We start from the raw sequence: 19064 nt of genomic DNA on the forward strand, positions 1-19064 counted from the left end.
ACCGCTTCAAATTCCGATTAAGATTAGTTGAGTTATGGACTTTAGAACTTCAGCCTAGGGACATTTTTGAATTTCCACAACATCATAACATCAGAAAAATCACAAAAAAAATTAAAAAAAAATAAAATTCTAAATTTGAATGCAGTTTTTTAGAGAATTGCTCCAGAAACATTTAGAGGTATGCCACTTCAAAATCCGAATAATATTAGTTGAGTTATGGACTTTAGGACTTCTGCCTAGGGACATTTTTGAATTTCCACAACATCATAACATCAGAAAAATGACAAAAAAATTTTGAAAAAATAAAATTTTAAATTTGAATGCAGTTCTTTAGAGAACTGCTCCAGAAACATTTAGAGGTATGCCACTTCAAAATCCGAATAATATTAGTTGAGTTATGGACTTTAGAACTTCAGCCTAGGGACATTTTTGAATTTCCACAACATCATAACATCAGAAAAATGACAAAAAAATTTTGAAAAAATAAAATTCTAAATTTGAATGCAGTTTTTTAGAGAATTGCTCCAGAAACATTTAGAGGTATGCCACTTCAAAATCCGAATAATATTAGTTGAGTTATGGACTTTAGAACTTCAGCCTAGAGACATTTTTGAATTTCCACAACATCATAACATCAGAAAAATGGCAAAAAAATTTTGAAAAAATAAAATTCTAAATTTGAATGCAGTTTTTTAGAGAATTGCTCCAGAAACATTTAGAGGTATGCCACTTCAAAATCCGAATAATATTAGTTGAGTTATGGACTTTAGGAATCCGCCTAGGGACATTTTTGAATTTCCACAACATCAAAACATCAGAAAAATGACAAAAAAATTTTGAAAAAATAAAATTCTAAATTTGAATGCAGTTTTTTAGAGAATTGCTCCAGAAACATTTAGAGGTATGCCACTTCAAAATCCGAATAATATTAGTTGAGTTATGGACTTTAGAACTTCAGCCTAGGGACATTTTTGAATTTCCACAACATCATAACATCAGAAAAATGACAAAAAAAATTTTGAAAAAATAAAATTCTAAATTTGAATGCAGTTTTTTAGAAAATTGCTCCAGAAACATTTAGAGGTATACCGCTTCAAATTCCGATTAAGATTAGTTGAGTTATGGACTTTAGAACTTCAGCCTAGGGACATTTTTGAATTTCCACAACATCATAACATCAGAAAAATGACAAAAAAAATTAAAAAAAAATAAAATTCTAAATTTGAATGCAGTTTTTTAGAGAATTGCTCCAGAAACATTTAGAGGTATGCCACTTCAAAATCCGAATAATATTAGTTGAGTTATGGACTTTAGGACTTCTGCCTAGGGACATTTTTGAATTTCCACAACATCATAACATCAGAAAAATGACAAAAAAATTTTGAAAAAATAAAATTTTAAATTTGAATGCAGTTCTTTAGAGAACTGCTCCAGAAACATTTAGAGGTATGCCACTTCAAAATCCGAATAATATTAGTTGAGTTATGGACTTTAGAACTTCAGCCTAGGGACATTTTTGAATTTCCACAACATCATAACATCAGAAAAATGACAAAAAAATTTTGAAAAAATAAAATTCTAAATTTGAATGCAGTTTTTTAGAGAATTGCTCCAGAAACATTTAGAGGTATGCCACTTCAAAATCCGAATAATATTAGTTGAGTTATGGACTTTAGAACTTCAGCCTAGAGACATTTTTGAATTTCCACAACATCATAACATCAGAAAAATGGCAAAAAAATTTTGAAAAAATAAAATTCTAAATTTGAATGCAGTTTTTTAGAGAATTGCTCCAGAAACATTTAGAGGTATGCCACTTCAAAATCCGAATAATATTAGTTGAGTTATGGACTTTAGGAATCCGCCTAGGGACATTTTTGAATTTCCACAACATCATAACATCAGAAAAATGACAAAAAAATTTTGAAAAAATAAAATTTTAAATTTGAATGCAGTTCTTTAGAGAACTGCTCCAGAAACATTTAGAGGTATGCCACTTCAAAATCCGAATAATATTAGTTGAGTTATGGACTTTAGGACTTCTACCTAGGGACATTTTTGAATTTCCACAACATCATAACATCAGAAAAATGACAAAAAAATTTTGAAAAAATAAAATTTTAAATTTGAATGCAATTCTTTAGAGAACTGCTCCAGAAACATTTAGAGGTATGCCACTTCAAATTCCGATTAAGATTAGTTGAGTTATGGACTTTAGAACTTCAGCCTAGGGACATTTTTGAATTTCCACAACATCATAACATCAGAAAAATGACAAAAAAATTTTGAAAAAATAAAATTTTAAATTTGAATGCAGTTCTTTAGAGAACTGCTCCAGAAACATTTAGAGGTATGCCACTTCAAAATCCGAATAATATTAGTTGAGTTATGGACTTTAGAACTTCAGCCTAGGGACATTTTTGAATTTCCACAACATCATAACATCAGAAAAATGACAAAAAAATTTTGAAAAAATAAAATTTTAAATTTGAATGCAGTTCTTTAGAGAACTGCTCCAGAAACATTTAGAGGTATGCCACTTCAAAATCCGAATAATATTAGTTGAGTTATGGACTTTAGAACTTCAGCCTAGGGACATTTTTGGTTTTCCACAACATCATAACATCAGAAAAATGACAAAAAAATTTTGAAAAAATAAAATTCTAAATTTGAATGCAGTTTTTTAGAGAATTGCTCCAGAAACATTTAGAGGTATGCCACTTCAAAATCCGAATAATATTAGTTGAGTTATGGACTTTAGAATTTCAGCCTAGGGACATTTTTGAATTTCCACAACATCATAACATCAGAAAAATGACAAAAAAATTTTGAAAAAATAAAATTCTAAATTTGAATGCAGTTTTTTAGAGAATTGCTCCAGAAACATTTAGAGGTATCCCGCTTCAAATTCCGATTAAGATTAGTTGAGTTATGGACTTTAGAACTTCAGCCTAGGGACATTTTTGAATTTCCACAACATCATAACATCAGAAAAATGACAAAAATATTTTGAAAAAATAAAATTTTAAATTTGAATGCAGTTCTTTAGAGAACTGCTCCAGAAACATTTAGAGGTATGCCACTTCAAAATCCGAATAATATTAGTTGAGTTATGGACTTTAGAACTTCAGCCTAGGGACATTTTTGGTTTTCCACAACATCATAACATCAGAAAAATGACAAAAAAATTTTGAAAAAATAAAATTCTAAATTTGAATGCAGTTTTTTAGAGAATTGCTCCAGAAACATTTAGAGGTATGCCACTTCAAAATCCGAATAATATTAGTTGAGTTATGGACTTTAGAACTTCAGCCTAGAGACATTTTTGAATTTCCACAACATCATAACATCAGAAAAATGGCAAAAAAATTTTGAAAAAATAAAATTCTAAATTTGAATGCAGTTTCTTAGAGAATTGCTCCAGAAACATTTAGAGGTATGCCACTTCAAAATCCGAATAATATTAGTTGAGTTATGGACTTTAGAACTTCAGCCTAGGGACATTTTTGAATTTCCACAACATCATAACATCAGAAAAATGACAAAAAAATTTTGAAAAAATAAAATTTTAAATTTGAATGCAGTTCTTTAGAGAACTGCTCCAGAAACATTTAGAGGTATGCCACTTCAAAATCCGAATAATATTAGTTGAGTTATGGACTTTAGAACTTCAGCCTAGGGACATTTTTGGTTTTCCACAACATCATAACATCAGAAAAATGACAAAAAAATTTTGAAAAAATAAAATTCTAAATTTGAATGCAGTTTTTTAGAGAATTGCTCCAGAAACATTTAGAGGTATGCCACTTCAAAATCCGAATAATATTAGTTGAGTTATGGACTTTAGAACTTCAGCCTAGGGACATTTTTGAATTTCCACAACAACATAACATCAGAAAAATGACAAAAAAATTTTGAAAAAATATAATTCTAAATTTGAATGCAGTTTTTTAGAGAATTGCTCCAGAAACATTTAGAGGTATGCCACTTCAAAATCCGAATAATATTAGTTTAGTTTAGAACTTCAGCCTAGGGACATTTTTGGTTTTCCACAACATCATAACATCAGAAAAATGACAAAAAAATTTTGAAAAAATAAAATTCTAAATTTGAATGCAGTTTTTTAGAGAATTGCTCCAGAAACATTTAGAGGTATGCCACTTCAAAATCCGAATAATATTAGTTGAGTTATGGACTTTAGAACTTCAGCCTAGGGACATTTTTGAATTTCCACAACAACATAACATCAGAAAAATGACAAAAAAATTTTGAAAAAATAAAATTCTAAATTTGAATACAGTTTTTTAGAGAATTGCTCCAGAAACATTTAGAGGTATGCCACTTCAAAATCCGAATAATATTAGTTGAGTTATGGACTTTAGAACTTCAGCCTAGGGACATTTTTGAATTTCCACAACATCATAACATCAGAAAAATGACAAAAAAATTTTGAAAAAATAAAATTCTAAATTTGAATGCAGTTTTTTAGAGAATTGCTCCAGAAACATTTAGAGGTATCCCGCTTCAAATTCCGAGTAAGATTAGTTGAGTTATGGACTTTAGAACTTCAGCCTAGGAACATTTTTGAATTTCCACATCATAACATCAGAAAAATGACAAAAAAATTAAAAAAAAATAAAATTACAAATTTGAATGCAGTTTTTTAGAGAATTGCTCCAGAAACATTTAGAGGTATCCCGCTTCAAATTCCGATTTAGATTAGTTGGGTTATGGACTTTAGAACTTCAGCCTAGGGACATTTTTGAATTTCCACAACATCATAACATCAGAAAAATGACAAAAAAATTTTGAAAAAATAAAATTCTAAATTTGAATGCAGTTTTTTAGAGAATTGCTCCAGAAACATTTAGAGGTATCCCGCTTCAAATTCCGAGTAAGATTAGTTGAGTTATGGACTTTAGAACTTCAGCCTAGGAACATTTTTGAATTTCCACATCATAACATCAGAAAAATGACAAAAAAATTAAAAAAAAATAAAATTACAAATTTGAATGCAGTTTTTTAGAGAATTGCTCCAGAAACATTTAGAGGTATCCCGCTTCAAATTCCGATTTAGATTAGTTGGGTTATGGACTTTAGAACTTCAGCCTAGGGACATTTTTGAATTTCCACAACATCATAACATCAGAAAAATTACAAAATATCAGAAAAATTACAAAAAAATTTAAAAATAAATACATTTTCAAATGTAAATGCAGATTTTTAGAGAATTGTGCCAGAAACATTTGGAGGTATGCCGTTCATACGGACAAACGGACATGGCCATGATCCTGATCTAGAATATATATTACTTTATATGGTCGGAAACGTTTCCATCTGCCTGTTACATAATTTTCTACGAATCATATACTCTTTTACTCTACGAGTAACGGGTATAAAAATGTAAGAAACAAAGTTTGTGTACAATCTATCGACGAATTAGCCGATACAACCACCTATGTCATTCTACAGATACACGAACTGCTATCCCGATTTTACACATGCGTATAGATACATTCCTTGGCAATCAGGATAACAATGACCGCGTACCTTAGAAATCTGGATGGAAATGCTGAATAATTATTTAATTATTTAATAATTATTTTCAAATTTAGGAATATCAAAATTCAAGAAGGGAAATTGATTTGTGAGTTTACAAAATTTCGTAACTTCATGACCTGTCGTCTTTAAATCACTGAATAACAAAAATATTTATATTTATAATATTTCATATTTATATTTCCATGTATGCCATGACAAACAGAATGCTGTAGATAGCTAAACGTGATCCAGATAAAAGCCAGTGGCCTGACGTCCAACTTAATTTTTCGCATCATTTTAGCAATAAATATACAAATTTCTCAACAGGTGGTTAATTGAGAAAGTCAACCGAATCGATTTGTGTACTATTACAGAAATAGCCGTTGCGTGAATTTCAAAACCAATTACACCCCAGGATCCCCATGTGGCACTCTGATGGACTACAAATTTGCACTTGACGCGGTTTAAGTGGCCGCCAACGGATTATCAAGGGGGCAGCTGCCAGTTCATCCAAGTATCGGGGGTCGCACACACACTGGGCGACAAAGCTGATTATTCAATTATACCAGCGGCTTTGGCGCTCTTCATCCGCGTCGAGTCGCTGCCATTCACAATTTAGTGGATCGTAAATTATTCTGGGGGCAGGGAATTGCGGAAGAGCATTGAGCGAAAAACGCCTGCTACTACCGCATGGAAACCGAGATGGCCAGTCAATCGCCTTCAAAAACTAGGACTCGTTACAAGTCAAGAATTTTGTAACTAACACACTTCGTACATTTTTGTATAACGCGTTAATTTTCCAAGATTTTTTTCACGATCTTCCCTTTTGCGCGTTATGTCGGACCATTACAATTGTTTTGACTTCAGGCGGCTAAGTCATCCACTCCACCAGAAAGCTCTGCGGGTGTGCTTCCTCCGGAACGGCGATAGGCACTTCAATGGCGTTAATATGGTCATCTCTCGAGCCCATTTCAAGGACTTTCACGCTCTGCTGCAAGGAGTCACAGAGTCTCTAGGACGCCACGTGGTACTGCGATCAGCTATCGCGCATTTCTGCCGAACCGACGGATCGCATTTAACATCACTGAGCAGTTTCCGCGAAACCGACATTGTGATTTGCTGCTGTAAAAACGAAGAAATGGTTTGGGTCAAGTACAGCGTCAACAAGGACTTTCTGCGAATGGTGGAGTCCTGTAAACGTTGGCGCCAACGTCGCTTATACAGTGGATGCCTGGATCGCATAAAGCCCTACGACCTGCCGGAGGCCATACAGCTTTACATCGAGAGTCTGGAGACCGTGGTGCAAAACCCAAATACGCTGATATATCGCGGACAATCCAAGGCCAGCAGGACCAAGTGCATCGTAAAAATGGTGAACAAACAGAGAAGGAGCAATAACTATGTGGAGGCGGAGGTGCTGCGGCAGCTGCAGTCGCATCCAAACATCGTCGAACTGATGTACACGGTGGAGGAGGAGCGCTACATGTACTTGGTTTTGGAGCACCTGGACTGTGACATGCAGGACGTGATACAGGAGCTCGGTATCATGTCGGAGAAAAGTGCCAGATTGGTGATGAGATGCACGGTAGCGGCTCTGGCGCATATGCATCAGCTCCAGGTGATTCATCGGGACATCAAGCCGGAAAATCTGCTGGTCTACTTTTCATCCGGCGGTTGGAATTTCGAAATGGTCAAGGTAGCGGACTTTGGCTTGGCCACATACTATCGCGACAAGTTGTACGTCTTCTGCGGCTCACCATGCTACATGGCACCCGAGATAATCGCAATGTCGGGATACGATTATCAGGTGGACTCCTGGTCGCTGGGCGTTACTCTGTTCTATATGCTCTGCGGCCAGAGGCCCTTTGCTAGTGCCAGCCAAGATGTGAATGAGATCTATGCTGCGATCATGAGTGGTGGGCCCAGCTATCCCAAGGACATGGATGGAGTCCTGAGTCCAGGGGCCAGCCAGTTGATCGACGGACTGCTAGTGAGAAATCCGAGCAATCGTTCCACCATCGCTGAGCTCGGACAGTATCCGTTCTTGGCCTTATAGGGCTGTTCAAAATTTTCCGTTTTCGATTGTTTGGATTTTCAATAAATTTGAATAGCTTCAGCTTAGGCCCATCACAATAGCCCAAGATTTATGGTGACAGTGAACGGTTTTAATTGGCTTAATGCCGTCAAAATTAACTACGCATGACCCTACCGTTGACTGCACAGCGATACTTGTACACATAAATTTGTTATTAACGTCACAATTTATTTATTATTTGTGTTTGCACAATGCAGCCAAAATGCGCGTGAGTCGACGGTAAACACAGAGATATTACGTATACGACACCTTGTACTCGAATCCGAGCCAAGATACAAACGAGGGCCATTGTTTGCGCTATCTATTTAAATAGGGAGATCCAGTAACAGTCGTAGCTGATAAATCAGAACTTGCCAGACTAACATATCGATATTGCGACATCTCACGGGAGCCCATAGAATATCAAGCCAGCGCCACCCCTTCCGCGACGAGGGCTCAAGGTCGCCTACATTGAGAAGTGTCTCTGCCTTCTGATTTCGTTGATAAGATGAGCTTATCGCGCTTATCTTCCGCTTCGCTTTCAATTTACGAATCATTTCAATTGAACTTTTTCCGCGGCACAGCCACAAGTTGTATCTTTCGGTAACAGTATCTGTGAGAGCATCGTCGATGTGCAGTGTGTAAATTTCTCTCTTGCTGCACATGTATGTGTGTGTCACTTACAGCTCACCGCTTTCTGTTCACAAGTTTTGTTTAGTTGAAAAAAATGTTCTTTCAGTCGGCCGTCATTTAATCCATTGGTCGGACTTGCGGATCCGTAGATTCGCTGTGACAGTCGCTCTGTGGCTGCGGCTTCTGTGGGCTCAGCACGGAGTGCCCTCTGATCTCCAGTCCTCAGATCATCTCATTTCTGAAACGACTCGCGTCGCAAAACAGAACGCAACGGAGCTCGTGAAACTATAACATTGTGCCTATTATCATTTTGCAACATGCCATCTTAAAGTGCCAGAAGTATTTTGAGGCCCAGTTGCAAAGCAATGGCCATCTAACAAAAACTCGATTAAAGGGTGTCAATCAATTTATTATTAAGAAGGTGATAAAACTACTTAAGCTTAAATAATAATTATTCGACTTACAAGTGCTTGGCTCGGATCTTGTGAAAAGTACTGAAAGGTGCGAAAATCTAAACATGCTGCGGAAGCGCTTTAAATTTCAGTAACTCAAGTCTGGACTTATGCAGCTGCCAATAAAAATCGTTTAACAATGTGGCGAATATTCGCTATTTATGCGATTGAATAATGTAGTAAATATTTGCGTATTATTCCTTACATAAAATAAACTGATAAAGTATATGGTTGTATACTTTGCCAGCGGACCACAAAAATCTGTGTGAATCAGCTGACGACGTTGGCAAAAAAAAGTAGATTCTCGCACCTGGGTTGCACTTATCACAAGTTTCTGTTTGCCCACACGACGCCAAGGGAATTAATTGAAAAGGCAACTCCTTCACCTCAACCTCCCACCTCCCACCTCCCACAGATGCGTTTCAATTTCTCCACCCACTCGGCGGCCCCCGCCTCTGCGGGCACCACAACAACAACGCAGGCAAACGCAGGCGAACCGGCCACCCAACCGCTGAAGAAGGCCATCGAGGCGGATCCCGATTCGCTGGACAGCGTGATCAGCAATCCACAATCCTATCCCATCACAATTGTGCCGAATAGGCCGACCAGCTACTATGGCCTATCGCAAAATGGCAAGCCGTTCCCCCGCCAACCGAGCTGCAGGTGAGTGCTGGTGGTTATTTTCTAAGCTATTTTCCCGGGCTAAGTGATTGGGTCAATAAGTGCCGATTAGTTAGAGCAGCTCTAATTAATTGGCCAAATTCCGACCACTCTAATGTCGGCCTGGGCGGAATGGTTTGGCTAGGAGCTTTAGTTTCGTTTAGCAACGCGAAGTTTGAACGTCTAGAGAGATGCAGGTGCCGCTCAGCGATGTCCAGGTCCTGCAGGATCCCGCCGATGCGGAAACCCTTGTCGGCGGCGACAAGGAGGAGACCTTCGCCCACATGAAGGAGTGGAAGCGCCAGTACATGCGTGGCATCTCGCACACGCCCTCCCAGGCGGGAGTCTACTACGAGGCCTTGAAGGGATCCAGCCACTCGCTGGCCAAAGGGTGCGCGTGAGCCAAATAGTTTCTGATTTCAACCTCTAGATTCAAAGGAGGATCCTAAGGAAAATGTTTTTTTTTATATTTTTGTCACTATGGATGCATAGTTCCTGTACCACAAGTTCCCTAATTAATTCCTTTTGTTAATACTGCAGGAAGTAGAAACCAATGCACAGAGAAGGTTAGGTAAAAAAGACAGTTACGCTTCCGAATAACGTTTTAATATTATAAAAAGAAAATAGTTTTCTTCTACTTCCTATGTCCAGCCGGATTTTTATTTCGATGTACGAATTTTACTTGCGAAAGTACAAATAGGAGCTTCGGGCAACAATTACCCAATTACTCAGAGTTCCGCCGGCTTTCCGTTCAGTAATTAGCTCGTCAAGGGGCCTGACATTCAACTTGAACTTGCCGACAACTTGAGTTCCATCATCGCAGTGCGTCCGTGTCACGTTGTCGCATCTTTTGGGCTTTTTGTTTAGCTGATTAGCAGAGTGCCGCTCGCAGTTTGCGGTTGTAATTTATATGGCTACGCCCACGGTACTAGTTTGCTTTCCTGGCTGCAGATTGCAGTGCAAATGATTTAGAGGCGCTTTACGAATGCGATTCATTGGGCCAGGCATACTGTCTTTAGTGCCTTCTCCAAATCTTGACGGCATCTTGTTCTCACACTTGTCAGCTGCTAAACGGTTGGCCAAATGACTTCCCATCGGATTTAGCTTCCCTTTTCCCAGACACTTTCTTCACTGTTTAGCTGTTTAGCTGTTTCGATTTTATTTCTCTTATTTGTTTATTGCGTGGGCGGCTCAAAAATGTAATTAATTAATGCCGACATACTACAAAGCGGACAAAATGATTCATCTGGCACAAATTTAGCTAGCTGAGCTCTAAATTTGATTAGCCGACATAAATGCAATCGGCACAATGCCAATTAATCGACATGTGCGAGTGTCAATGTGGGGTTAAGGTAATTGGCATCCGAGAAATGCGGGTTCACGTAGGTGTAGCCAGCCCTCTTGAAATGCATTGCTGTGACAAGCAGGGGTAATAAATCAGACAATTTGTGGGAGAGCTGCAATTAAGTGTTATAAGAGTGGATGGGTCAGATTGCCCTGAAGCGTAAATGCGATCTGAATCTGTCTGATTTGTCCGCCTTGCGACATTGGCAATCGCGACTGTGTTAATTAGATGCACTACTCGTGTGTCCAGTCCAAAAAAAGACGAGTGCAAAAGCGCACACTTAATTTACGCAAATTAAAAAACACGATGTCGAGACATCCAATTTCATCTGACACTTGCATAAATCATAGAAATCGTATTCATTGCCATTTGTAATGGGAAAGATGATTAAGGATTTCTGAACAAATAAAGCTTAGGGGAATTCGACAAATATTTAAGTGCCTAATTTCGTTACCCTATAAATTTAGGAACAGAAAAAAACTTTAAGCCCTACTTATTTAATTCTATCTAAAATTCTGGGCTGCGAAAATCCAAGCGAAATCCAAAAGATTGATAATCATTGCACACTTTTAGGCTCCATGCGTAAATACCTTGATTTTCTGTTCGCAGATCTCGCAATTTCCGGCCTGGCAGCATGAGACGTGTTCGCCGACGAGCGGTCTTCAAAAATGGTGACTGCAATGTAGTGCAGAAACACCTGCAGAGACGCCGGGTTCGATTCCTGCAGGACATGTACACCACCATGGTGGATTGGCAGTGGCGATGGACTCTCTTGGCGTTCGCGCTCAGCTTCATCCTGTCGTGGCTCTTCTTTGCGCTCATCTGGTGGCTGATTATCTACACACACGGAGACTTGGAGGAGCCTCACTTGCCAGATAACCAAGGTTTGTTAAATATTAAAAAACTCAATGGTTATAAGACACATCCATCTTTTAGAGGAATCTGGTTGGGCGCCTTGTGTTTCGGCCATCGATGGCTTTACTTCCTGCTTCCTGTTCTCCATTGAAACGCAGCACACTATTGGTTATGGAGTGCGCACCACCTCGCCCGAGTGTCCAGAGGCCATCTTTATGATGTGCTTCCAGTCCATCTACGGCGTGATGTCTTCAGCATTTATGGCCGGAATAGTATTTGCCAAAATGACGAGGGCCAAACAGCGGGCACAGACTCTGTTGTTCTCCAAACACGCCGTGATTTGCCAGCGGGATGGCACCCTGTCGCTGATGTTCCGTGTTGGTGACATGCGAAAGTCCCACATCATTGGAGCCGGAGTAAGGGCTCAGTTGATAAGGACAAAGAGCACCAAGGAGGGTGAGGTGATGACGCAGTACTTCACAGAACTGGAGATCGGTACCGATGACTCCGGCTCGGATTTGTTCTTCATCTGGCCCATGGTCATCGAGCACAAGATCGACGAGAACTCACCGCTTTACAATCTCAATGCCACTGACATGCTGCAGGATAAGTTTGAGATCGTGGTCATCCTGGAGGGCACCGTGGAGTCCACTGGACAGAGCACTCAAGCCAGATCCAGCTATATAAACACTGAGATACTTTGGGGCCATCGTTTCGATCCGGTGGTGCTGTACAACAAGGACCTGCAGGCCTATGAAATTGACTACGGTCGATTTAACGAAACCACCCAGGTGGACACTCCGTTGTGCAGTGCTCGGGAATTAAACGAGATCTACAAGATCCAGGAGGGATTCCGCACACCGGGTAAGAGTTGGAGAGGCGAAGGCTTCCATCGTTTTGTTTTTCATTGTGATTTGTCCAGCAGAAACCACCTTTACCATGCGTCAACTGTCCCACAATCATTCTGATCAGGCCTCCTAGGCGCAGACTCCAGTGTTTCGTCCCTTGTGTTGCTATAGTTTGTAATCGTGTTTGTCCCATGTGAGTTAAATGCCTCACTGCTCAAAATGTGACCCATAATATTGTGAGATATCGTTATTACAGCTTCCCCCTCGAAGAAATCGAGGTGCCTCTGCAGTTCCGGCTATCAGACACCTGGAAGACAAAGCCGCATGCGCTGGCAGCTCTCGGTGCCCTTGTAATGCTCCTCGACTATCCACGCACTTAAATGTACGAGTTACCCTACGAAAATAAGTTAATAAACGCTTTAGTCAGAGTTTACACCCAAATTGCATGTCCCTGGGCCTGAGCCGTGCATACAAATGACACATAATTGCCCCACTCGCTGCCAGGTAGCAGTTGCATTGGGGACCAACCCACTCATTAGGCATCATTAATAACTCGGGCATATCAATGCAAGAGGTGCCAAAAAAAGCCCAACACAATCACACACTCAAACACTCGCTGGGCAAAACAAGTTCGTTGCTTGAGTCTTTTGTTCGTGGGCGACCCCAAAGTGGACTAGGGTGAGTATTGCACATCGAGAGTATCGAGGTGCGGGACTATGGCGCTTGCGAGAAACATACATATCCTTTTAATTGAAATTGAATCAATAACTCTTATTTGCGCAAACTAATCAACACTAAATTATAACACTCACAGAAAAACAACTTGAATATTTATTATCGCATTTATCACCGCTCCCAGGGTGGATATCTAATGAAATGTGGGTGTGGGTCAGATGCCTGGTATGCCCCAATGCCCGGGCCATAAATACAATGCCAAATTTCAGCAACTCTATTACAACTCACCCGAAAAAAATTAAAGAAAAATGGCAAAGCAAAAAATCGGCACAAAAAACTAAATAGGAACGCAAACGAAATCGAAATGAATGTTGGCTGCCAAAGGCGGGGGCTGTCCCAAGGGGTGGAGTGCAGAATGGTGGCTCAGTGGCTCAGTGCCTCAGTGGTTCGGTGGTGCAGTAGTGCTGAGTGCCGTGCAGCGTCCTTAACCCAGTTTGGGGCCCAGTTGCCGTTGTGGAGCAGAACCAACCAGCCAGCCAACTAGGCACTCATGTGGGGCGAGCTTTATGTTTAATTACTTGTTAAATGTTTTGTCGCTTTTATCAGCTCATATGCTTAAGAGCCCCATTAGCCGGAGTCGAGCACCCACAAGTCCCTGTGACATGCGTCGCTTTTGGGCACTTCGAGCACTTTGGGGCTTTTTGGTGGGAGGGCCATAAATGTCGATGGCCGTTTGGCTCTTGTGTGATTGGCTTCGACGAACGTGCCGGCTGATCGACAGAATTAAAATATTATTCGCGCATGAACCGTTGCAGGCAACGAGCACACCGCATGTGGCACACTATTTTTGCGATTTCAACTGCGACTTTGCCTCCGACTGTGGCACGTTTCGAAGACAAAAGGCGCCACCCAAATGGCTCAGCTCCGGCCACTTGGCCCCGCGGGTCATAATTCCCGCTCCAAGCCAGCCGAAAAACGTTTGCCAGTTGTGCCAAACAATTTCTCGTGTAATTTTTAATGTGCTGCACAAACACGCGAACAATGCATGAACGTGGTCCGTTTGTCAGGCTATCCATGTCGAATGCTCCTCCAAGTTGACATGGATCCACGTGGACCCATCTGCCAATGGAGTTTGAATATTGGAGCAACTACATTTGATCGAGAAAAGAAGGACAGCATCTATTTGATTCGTTTGAGATAATAATATTTTCCAATAAATACTTTTTAATATATCATTAAAAGAGCTCAGCAAGCGCATCCAAAATTTGATAGCCGAGTAGCGACAGTGAAGGCAGCCTAATAAAGACATCAATTGGGAGGATGACTCAGGTGGGCTTTTTTCCGTCCAAAGATCTGGAGGAAGGGAGCTGATAAACGAAGTTGCAAAACAAGCTTAAAATTAACTGCGGCCGGCAGTGCGAACAAAACAAAAGGTAGAACATGCTACATAACTCATCCATAATCAACACTGTTTACATAAATTTCAAAAATTATTACACAGCAACGGTGGCCAATGGGGATTCCAGCTCCATCAGGGACTGGGACTGGGACTCAGACTCAGACTGAGACTGGACCCAAAACTGAGCTATGGGATCGGGGAGAGCGCGTGATGAATGCTTAAATAATGCGCTTAATCCTGTGCGAACATAATTTATGGTGTGCGGATATGCATGAGTACAGTACAAGCCGGCAGTGGGTACAGCGAATACAGGCGAGTCGGTCAGCAACACACGCTGTTTTCATTGTTATTACACGGACGTTGTTGCCGCTGACCAATCTGTAAGCCCTCTTTGCCGTCCTGCCGGTCCGCTGCCATTTTGGCCAAATTGATTAATTACGGTCATTCGGGGACGCAGCAGCGCTGCATAAGTAGCATAAAATGCCATAAACCGCAGGCCAGGAGTCTTCAAGTCATTTGCCACTAAGGACAAAGCCGCCAAAAAAGCGAAATTACTCAGGCGTAGCGAACAGGCCAAGAGATCTTCTTCATCTTCTTTGGGCCAGGTCGGAGCTTGAGCCTTGCCGCTATATGCCGCAATTGATTTAAGTTACTTGGAGAGTTGGATACGGGGGGGCAGTCAGCATGCCAAAATATGGTATATACGAGAATGTATGTATATATAATTGTGAGTAGCCTCTGGGCGTGCTGCATGTTCTGTTGTAAGTAATAAGCATTTTTATGTCGCAATTGGCCAGGGAGGGGTTAAGGGCAGGCCAAGAGTAATGCTTAACACGCCGTTGCCGCTGACATGCTCAACTTGATGATGATGCTGCAGTGCCGGCGGCTGAAAAGCACTCTCTGCTTGAATAATATTGAAATTAATTATTTTTGATGGAAATTATTAAGTAATTTTTATGTGGTCAGGTTTCGGGGAGCACCTCTGCTCTCTTCCCCCCTAATTAATTGTATTTATTAAATAACATAATAAATTAGCGCTTGCACTTGTTGTTATGCTTGCTCCAATTAAGGAAGTGCCACTCCAAGACGATCAAAATGTCGGGCCTGAAGTCCCGACCAAATTGGCTATCGGGTCAACCGGTTTTGGTTTTTTTCGTTTTTTATTTTGGTTATTTTGCTGTAGCCGGGCTTTGTTGATAACGCGCTTTAATTAAAAATCTGCATACATTTTTGGGCAGTTGCAAGTCTCGCTGCTTTTTCCCCCATATCGCGATCTTATTTTTTGTTCCCAAAGACCCGCCAAAAATATCAAAATCAAAAGCGGCGCTGGCTCTTTTATGACAGATCTCACTTTAAAGTTGACGTCCGAGCTGTCAGAAAATAACACTTGAAGTCTGCGAGGAAGATGCAGTTTTCCCCTGCTTCCTTCTTGGCCATAAATTTCTGTTATTTTGGTGGATTTCTGATGTGAAGTGAAGTTAATTTAGCCAGCTGTGACTGACACAAAAGAAGAGCAACAATGTATAAGCTTGTGCACACGTGATTATAAAAAAAAGTGTATTAAAAGGACATGCCTACTCAAAAAAGATCAACCTACATCATCGATTTTGTTACCGTTTTGAAAATTATAGATCATTCAAATCGAATAAGTTTAATGTTTTGCACTTTTAGTATTCTGGAATTATACTGTACTGTTACTGTATAAAGCCACTTCCAGTTATTGCTTAATATTTGCACGCTTATCCTTCATGGTTGCTTTAACGGGTTCCAGATAAAAAGCCGTCTTAATTTTTCAAAATTATAACCTTCATGCTTGATGGTTTTCTGACGAAACTGGATGCTTGACCAGAGAGTTCAAAGGCCCCAAAATCCGCTTGCAGTAACTAGACAGTATAAAATACGAATCACTTCGGGCCATTTGTAAAAATGAAATAAGGGGCTTCTATTCAAATGACCAATAACCGAATGTATAATTTTATTTCACTCCGAACTTCTTGATGGGTTTTTCAACGGGCCCTTTCACATTTGCACATAATAATGTTTTTGGATTTGGCTTTTTGGAAAGTCTTACTTCGATAGCCTGTGAAAATGATCTCAGATTTGAGGAACGAGATGTGATGGGTGGAGATTTGGGCATATTCAAGATGATTCCATGTGCTGTAAACAATTTGCAAATGGCTGGGGCAGCTTTATCTTAATGATGCATAATAAAATTATGGCGGCAATCATCGGAAATCAATAACAGGCCGCAGAGAAAGTAATTATTGGCCGATCAAGTGGCTCCGACACCCGTCAAACCATCGGCCTGGCTCTTATCCGATAAGAGAAGCTTTGGGTTAAGACGCGGCCGAGATGAAAGTCGGGGTGGGGCATGAGTCCATCTGCTGCTTGTTTGCGCCCATCGTCACTTGATTGAAGGCCCAGAATGCAGAAGCGGGCAACAAATCAACGCCTGGACTGCTTTTTGCTCTTTGCAAACTGACCTACAGCAGCAGGAGCAGCAGGAGCAGCAAAAGCAGATTGCAGATACCAGTTCTCTGCCTCCAGTTTTATTGATGCAAATTGCATGCCCTGGGCCCTGTAATCAGTCCGCGTCCGAGGGCTCTGTGCGTGCAATTTGAGCGACAAGTCGATACCCGCCAGCCAGCCAGGATGGAATTGGGTCACATTCGGTTGCGTGGAGCTCACTTAACCGCGATGATTGGCCAAATGGGAGAGGGCCAGTGGCGGCGCCACCTAGCGCCCACTGCCTGCACTAAGTCACTCAGATTGATTGACAGCCCCTTTTGGGATGAACGCCCTGGTCTGCTCCACTGTCCTTGCCATGTAACGAGCTTTAAATAGCTTCAATTACTGGCAGACATTGCATAATACACCGCTGGGACTCGGAGCAAGTTCCTGCTCCTGCTGCTGCTTCTGCTGATAATCCCCCCCTTTGAGGCTTTGAACTTAATACTGGCCGACGGACGGATGGACAGGGCTTGACGAACGACAACGGCACGCCAGGAGGTCATGTCACAAAAATATCCATTAACACATCATAAAAATTAAAAATTAAGAAACCATACGAGCGAGGCAATAAAACCGCAATGCCTGTAAAATAAAATAGCAGTACAGTGGAATAAAAACGCCAAGGCATGCCAAGATAATCGCAGACGAGAGAGAAAAGTGAAACCGGTAATTATGCATTATGTATGCACGCCACCAACGCGGCGGATTAAAATGAGGAGCTGAGGAGCTGGGGAGCCGAGGAGCGGAGGAGCTGGGGACCAGGATGGCCAGTGTGAGCTGGCCAGTGTCAGAGCCGGCTTACTGTCTGCCCACGCTAAGTAGGAAACACATTTTTGCGTCTCTGTGATTTTGGCAATTTACGTGCCTTGGCGCGCGACCCGCAAACAAAAGACTCAAGCGACGAACCAGCAGTAACATAAATTTCACTTAATTGCAGAAGGCAAAAACCAGAATGCATTCAATCGATAAACAGAGTGCAGCAAATAAATGAGCTCGGCACGCTGGCAAAATGCTTAATACCAACCAGCCGCTGGCCCTGCGAAAGTATGCAAAGCACATAAAATTAAGTAAAACAAAAGCTGGCCAGAACATTTATCTCCACTTCGATTGCGCTTCCATTGAAATGCATGTGGAGCAGGGCAGTTCAACGTCTTCCGCCTGAAGATCGCCGCTTGCAAATTTGTCGCAAGATCAGGCAACCACTTCCCAGTAGCAGTTGCTCATTTTCATGGTGAGGGGGCTTATTTCTCACTCGCAGGCAATGACAGTGAATACTCGTACACTTGGAGAACTGGTATACAACTTAAAATGAAACTTAAATAAATTGAATGTTAAAGAAAGTCAAAGATTGGAATTTAAGTTATTACCGACGCTAGTGATTCTAAAAGATATGATCCAATTTTTTTTTTTAATATTATTAGGTCTTTCTTGTAGTGGGCCTTAAATTTATTAGTTTGCTTTAAAAATTATTTTTTTTTTTACATCTAAAAATATAAAAAGTTATATGTTGATTTGTCAACGTACAGACTAAACATTGGTTTTCTTTAAGTGTAGCCTCGCACTCCAAACTTTTTACGTTGCTTTTTGGTCATTTTTCCCCCCTTGCAAGTGTTAAAGTCAACAATCGTGAGAAAAGAATTTTATTGTTGTTTAGCCTGTGTGTGGTGGAGCTGCACTTTTTTCATGCCTTTTCAGTCATTTTGTTTATTTTCATTTTACGGATACTGAAGGTCACACAGCCTTATGCTTTGATTGCCGACCGCGGCTGGGCCAACTTGGAGCTCAAGTTGAATTCTGTTTTCGTATCTGTATCTTTTTGGCCGTTTTTCGACTGCATATGATGCCTGCCAGCCAGCCCAGTCAGCCCAGTAAGCCCCAAAAGTTGCCTTTGTGGAGCTCGGCTTTATGTCTTTTTTTCTGGCTTTCTGGCTGTGGCTCATGTTAAATTGTCCGTTTCATGTTTCTGCTTAAATGTCAGTTGTAATTTGTTGTATTAACCCATACCACATGAATTATGTTTAGTTCGAATGTAATTGATTTGAATGCAATTTGAATGGCAACAACACAGCGA

General features: G+C 40.6%; 2 protein-coding genes across 4 annotated transcripts; both read left to right on the forward strand.

Annotated features, from left to right (window-relative positions):
- The first annotated feature begins 6376 nt into the window (after nt 1-6376).
- On the forward strand, nt 6377-7653 carry LOC6554436 (serine/threonine-protein kinase GD17699). Its single transcript, XM_001982098.3, has one exon. The coding sequence runs from the start codon at nt 6377-6379 to the stop codon at nt 7595-7597; it is 1221 nt and encodes a 406-aa protein (XP_001982134.1). The 3' UTR covers nt 7598-7653.
- A 661-nt stretch (nt 7654-8314) lies between these two features.
- On the forward strand, nt 8315-12841 carry LOC6554438 (G protein-activated inward rectifier potassium channel 3). Of its 3 annotated transcripts, XR_003407591.1 has the most exons (6): nt 8315-8669; nt 9116-9363; nt 11315-11589; nt 11642-12424; nt 12486-12601; nt 12665-12841. XR_003407591.1 is itself a non-coding variant. In XM_015153830.2 (5 exons), the coding sequence occupies exons 2-5, from the start codon at nt 9116-9118 to the stop codon at nt 12760-12762; spliced, it is 1404 nt and encodes a 467-aa protein (XP_015009316.1). In that variant the 5' UTR covers nt 8315-8669; the 3' UTR covers nt 12763-12841. The 3 variants fall into 3 exon arrangements, 2 of the variants coding, with proteins under 2 accessions (XP_015009316.1, XP_001982136.2); XM_015153830.2 differs by lacking the exon at nt 12486-12601; XM_001982100.3 differs by lacking the exons at nt 8315-8669; nt 9116-9363; nt 12486-12601 and adding an exon at nt 9519-9751.
- Nucleotides 12842-19064: the final 6223 nt, after the last annotated feature.

The sequence above is a fragment of the Drosophila erecta genome, unplaced genomic scaffold (genome assembly GCF_003286155.1).
Source record: "Drosophila erecta strain 14021-0224.00,06,07 unplaced genomic scaffold, DereRS2 tig00000000-arrow-pilon, whole genome shotgun sequence".
Taxonomy (NCBI): domain Eukaryota; kingdom Metazoa; phylum Arthropoda; class Insecta; order Diptera; family Drosophilidae; genus Drosophila; species Drosophila erecta.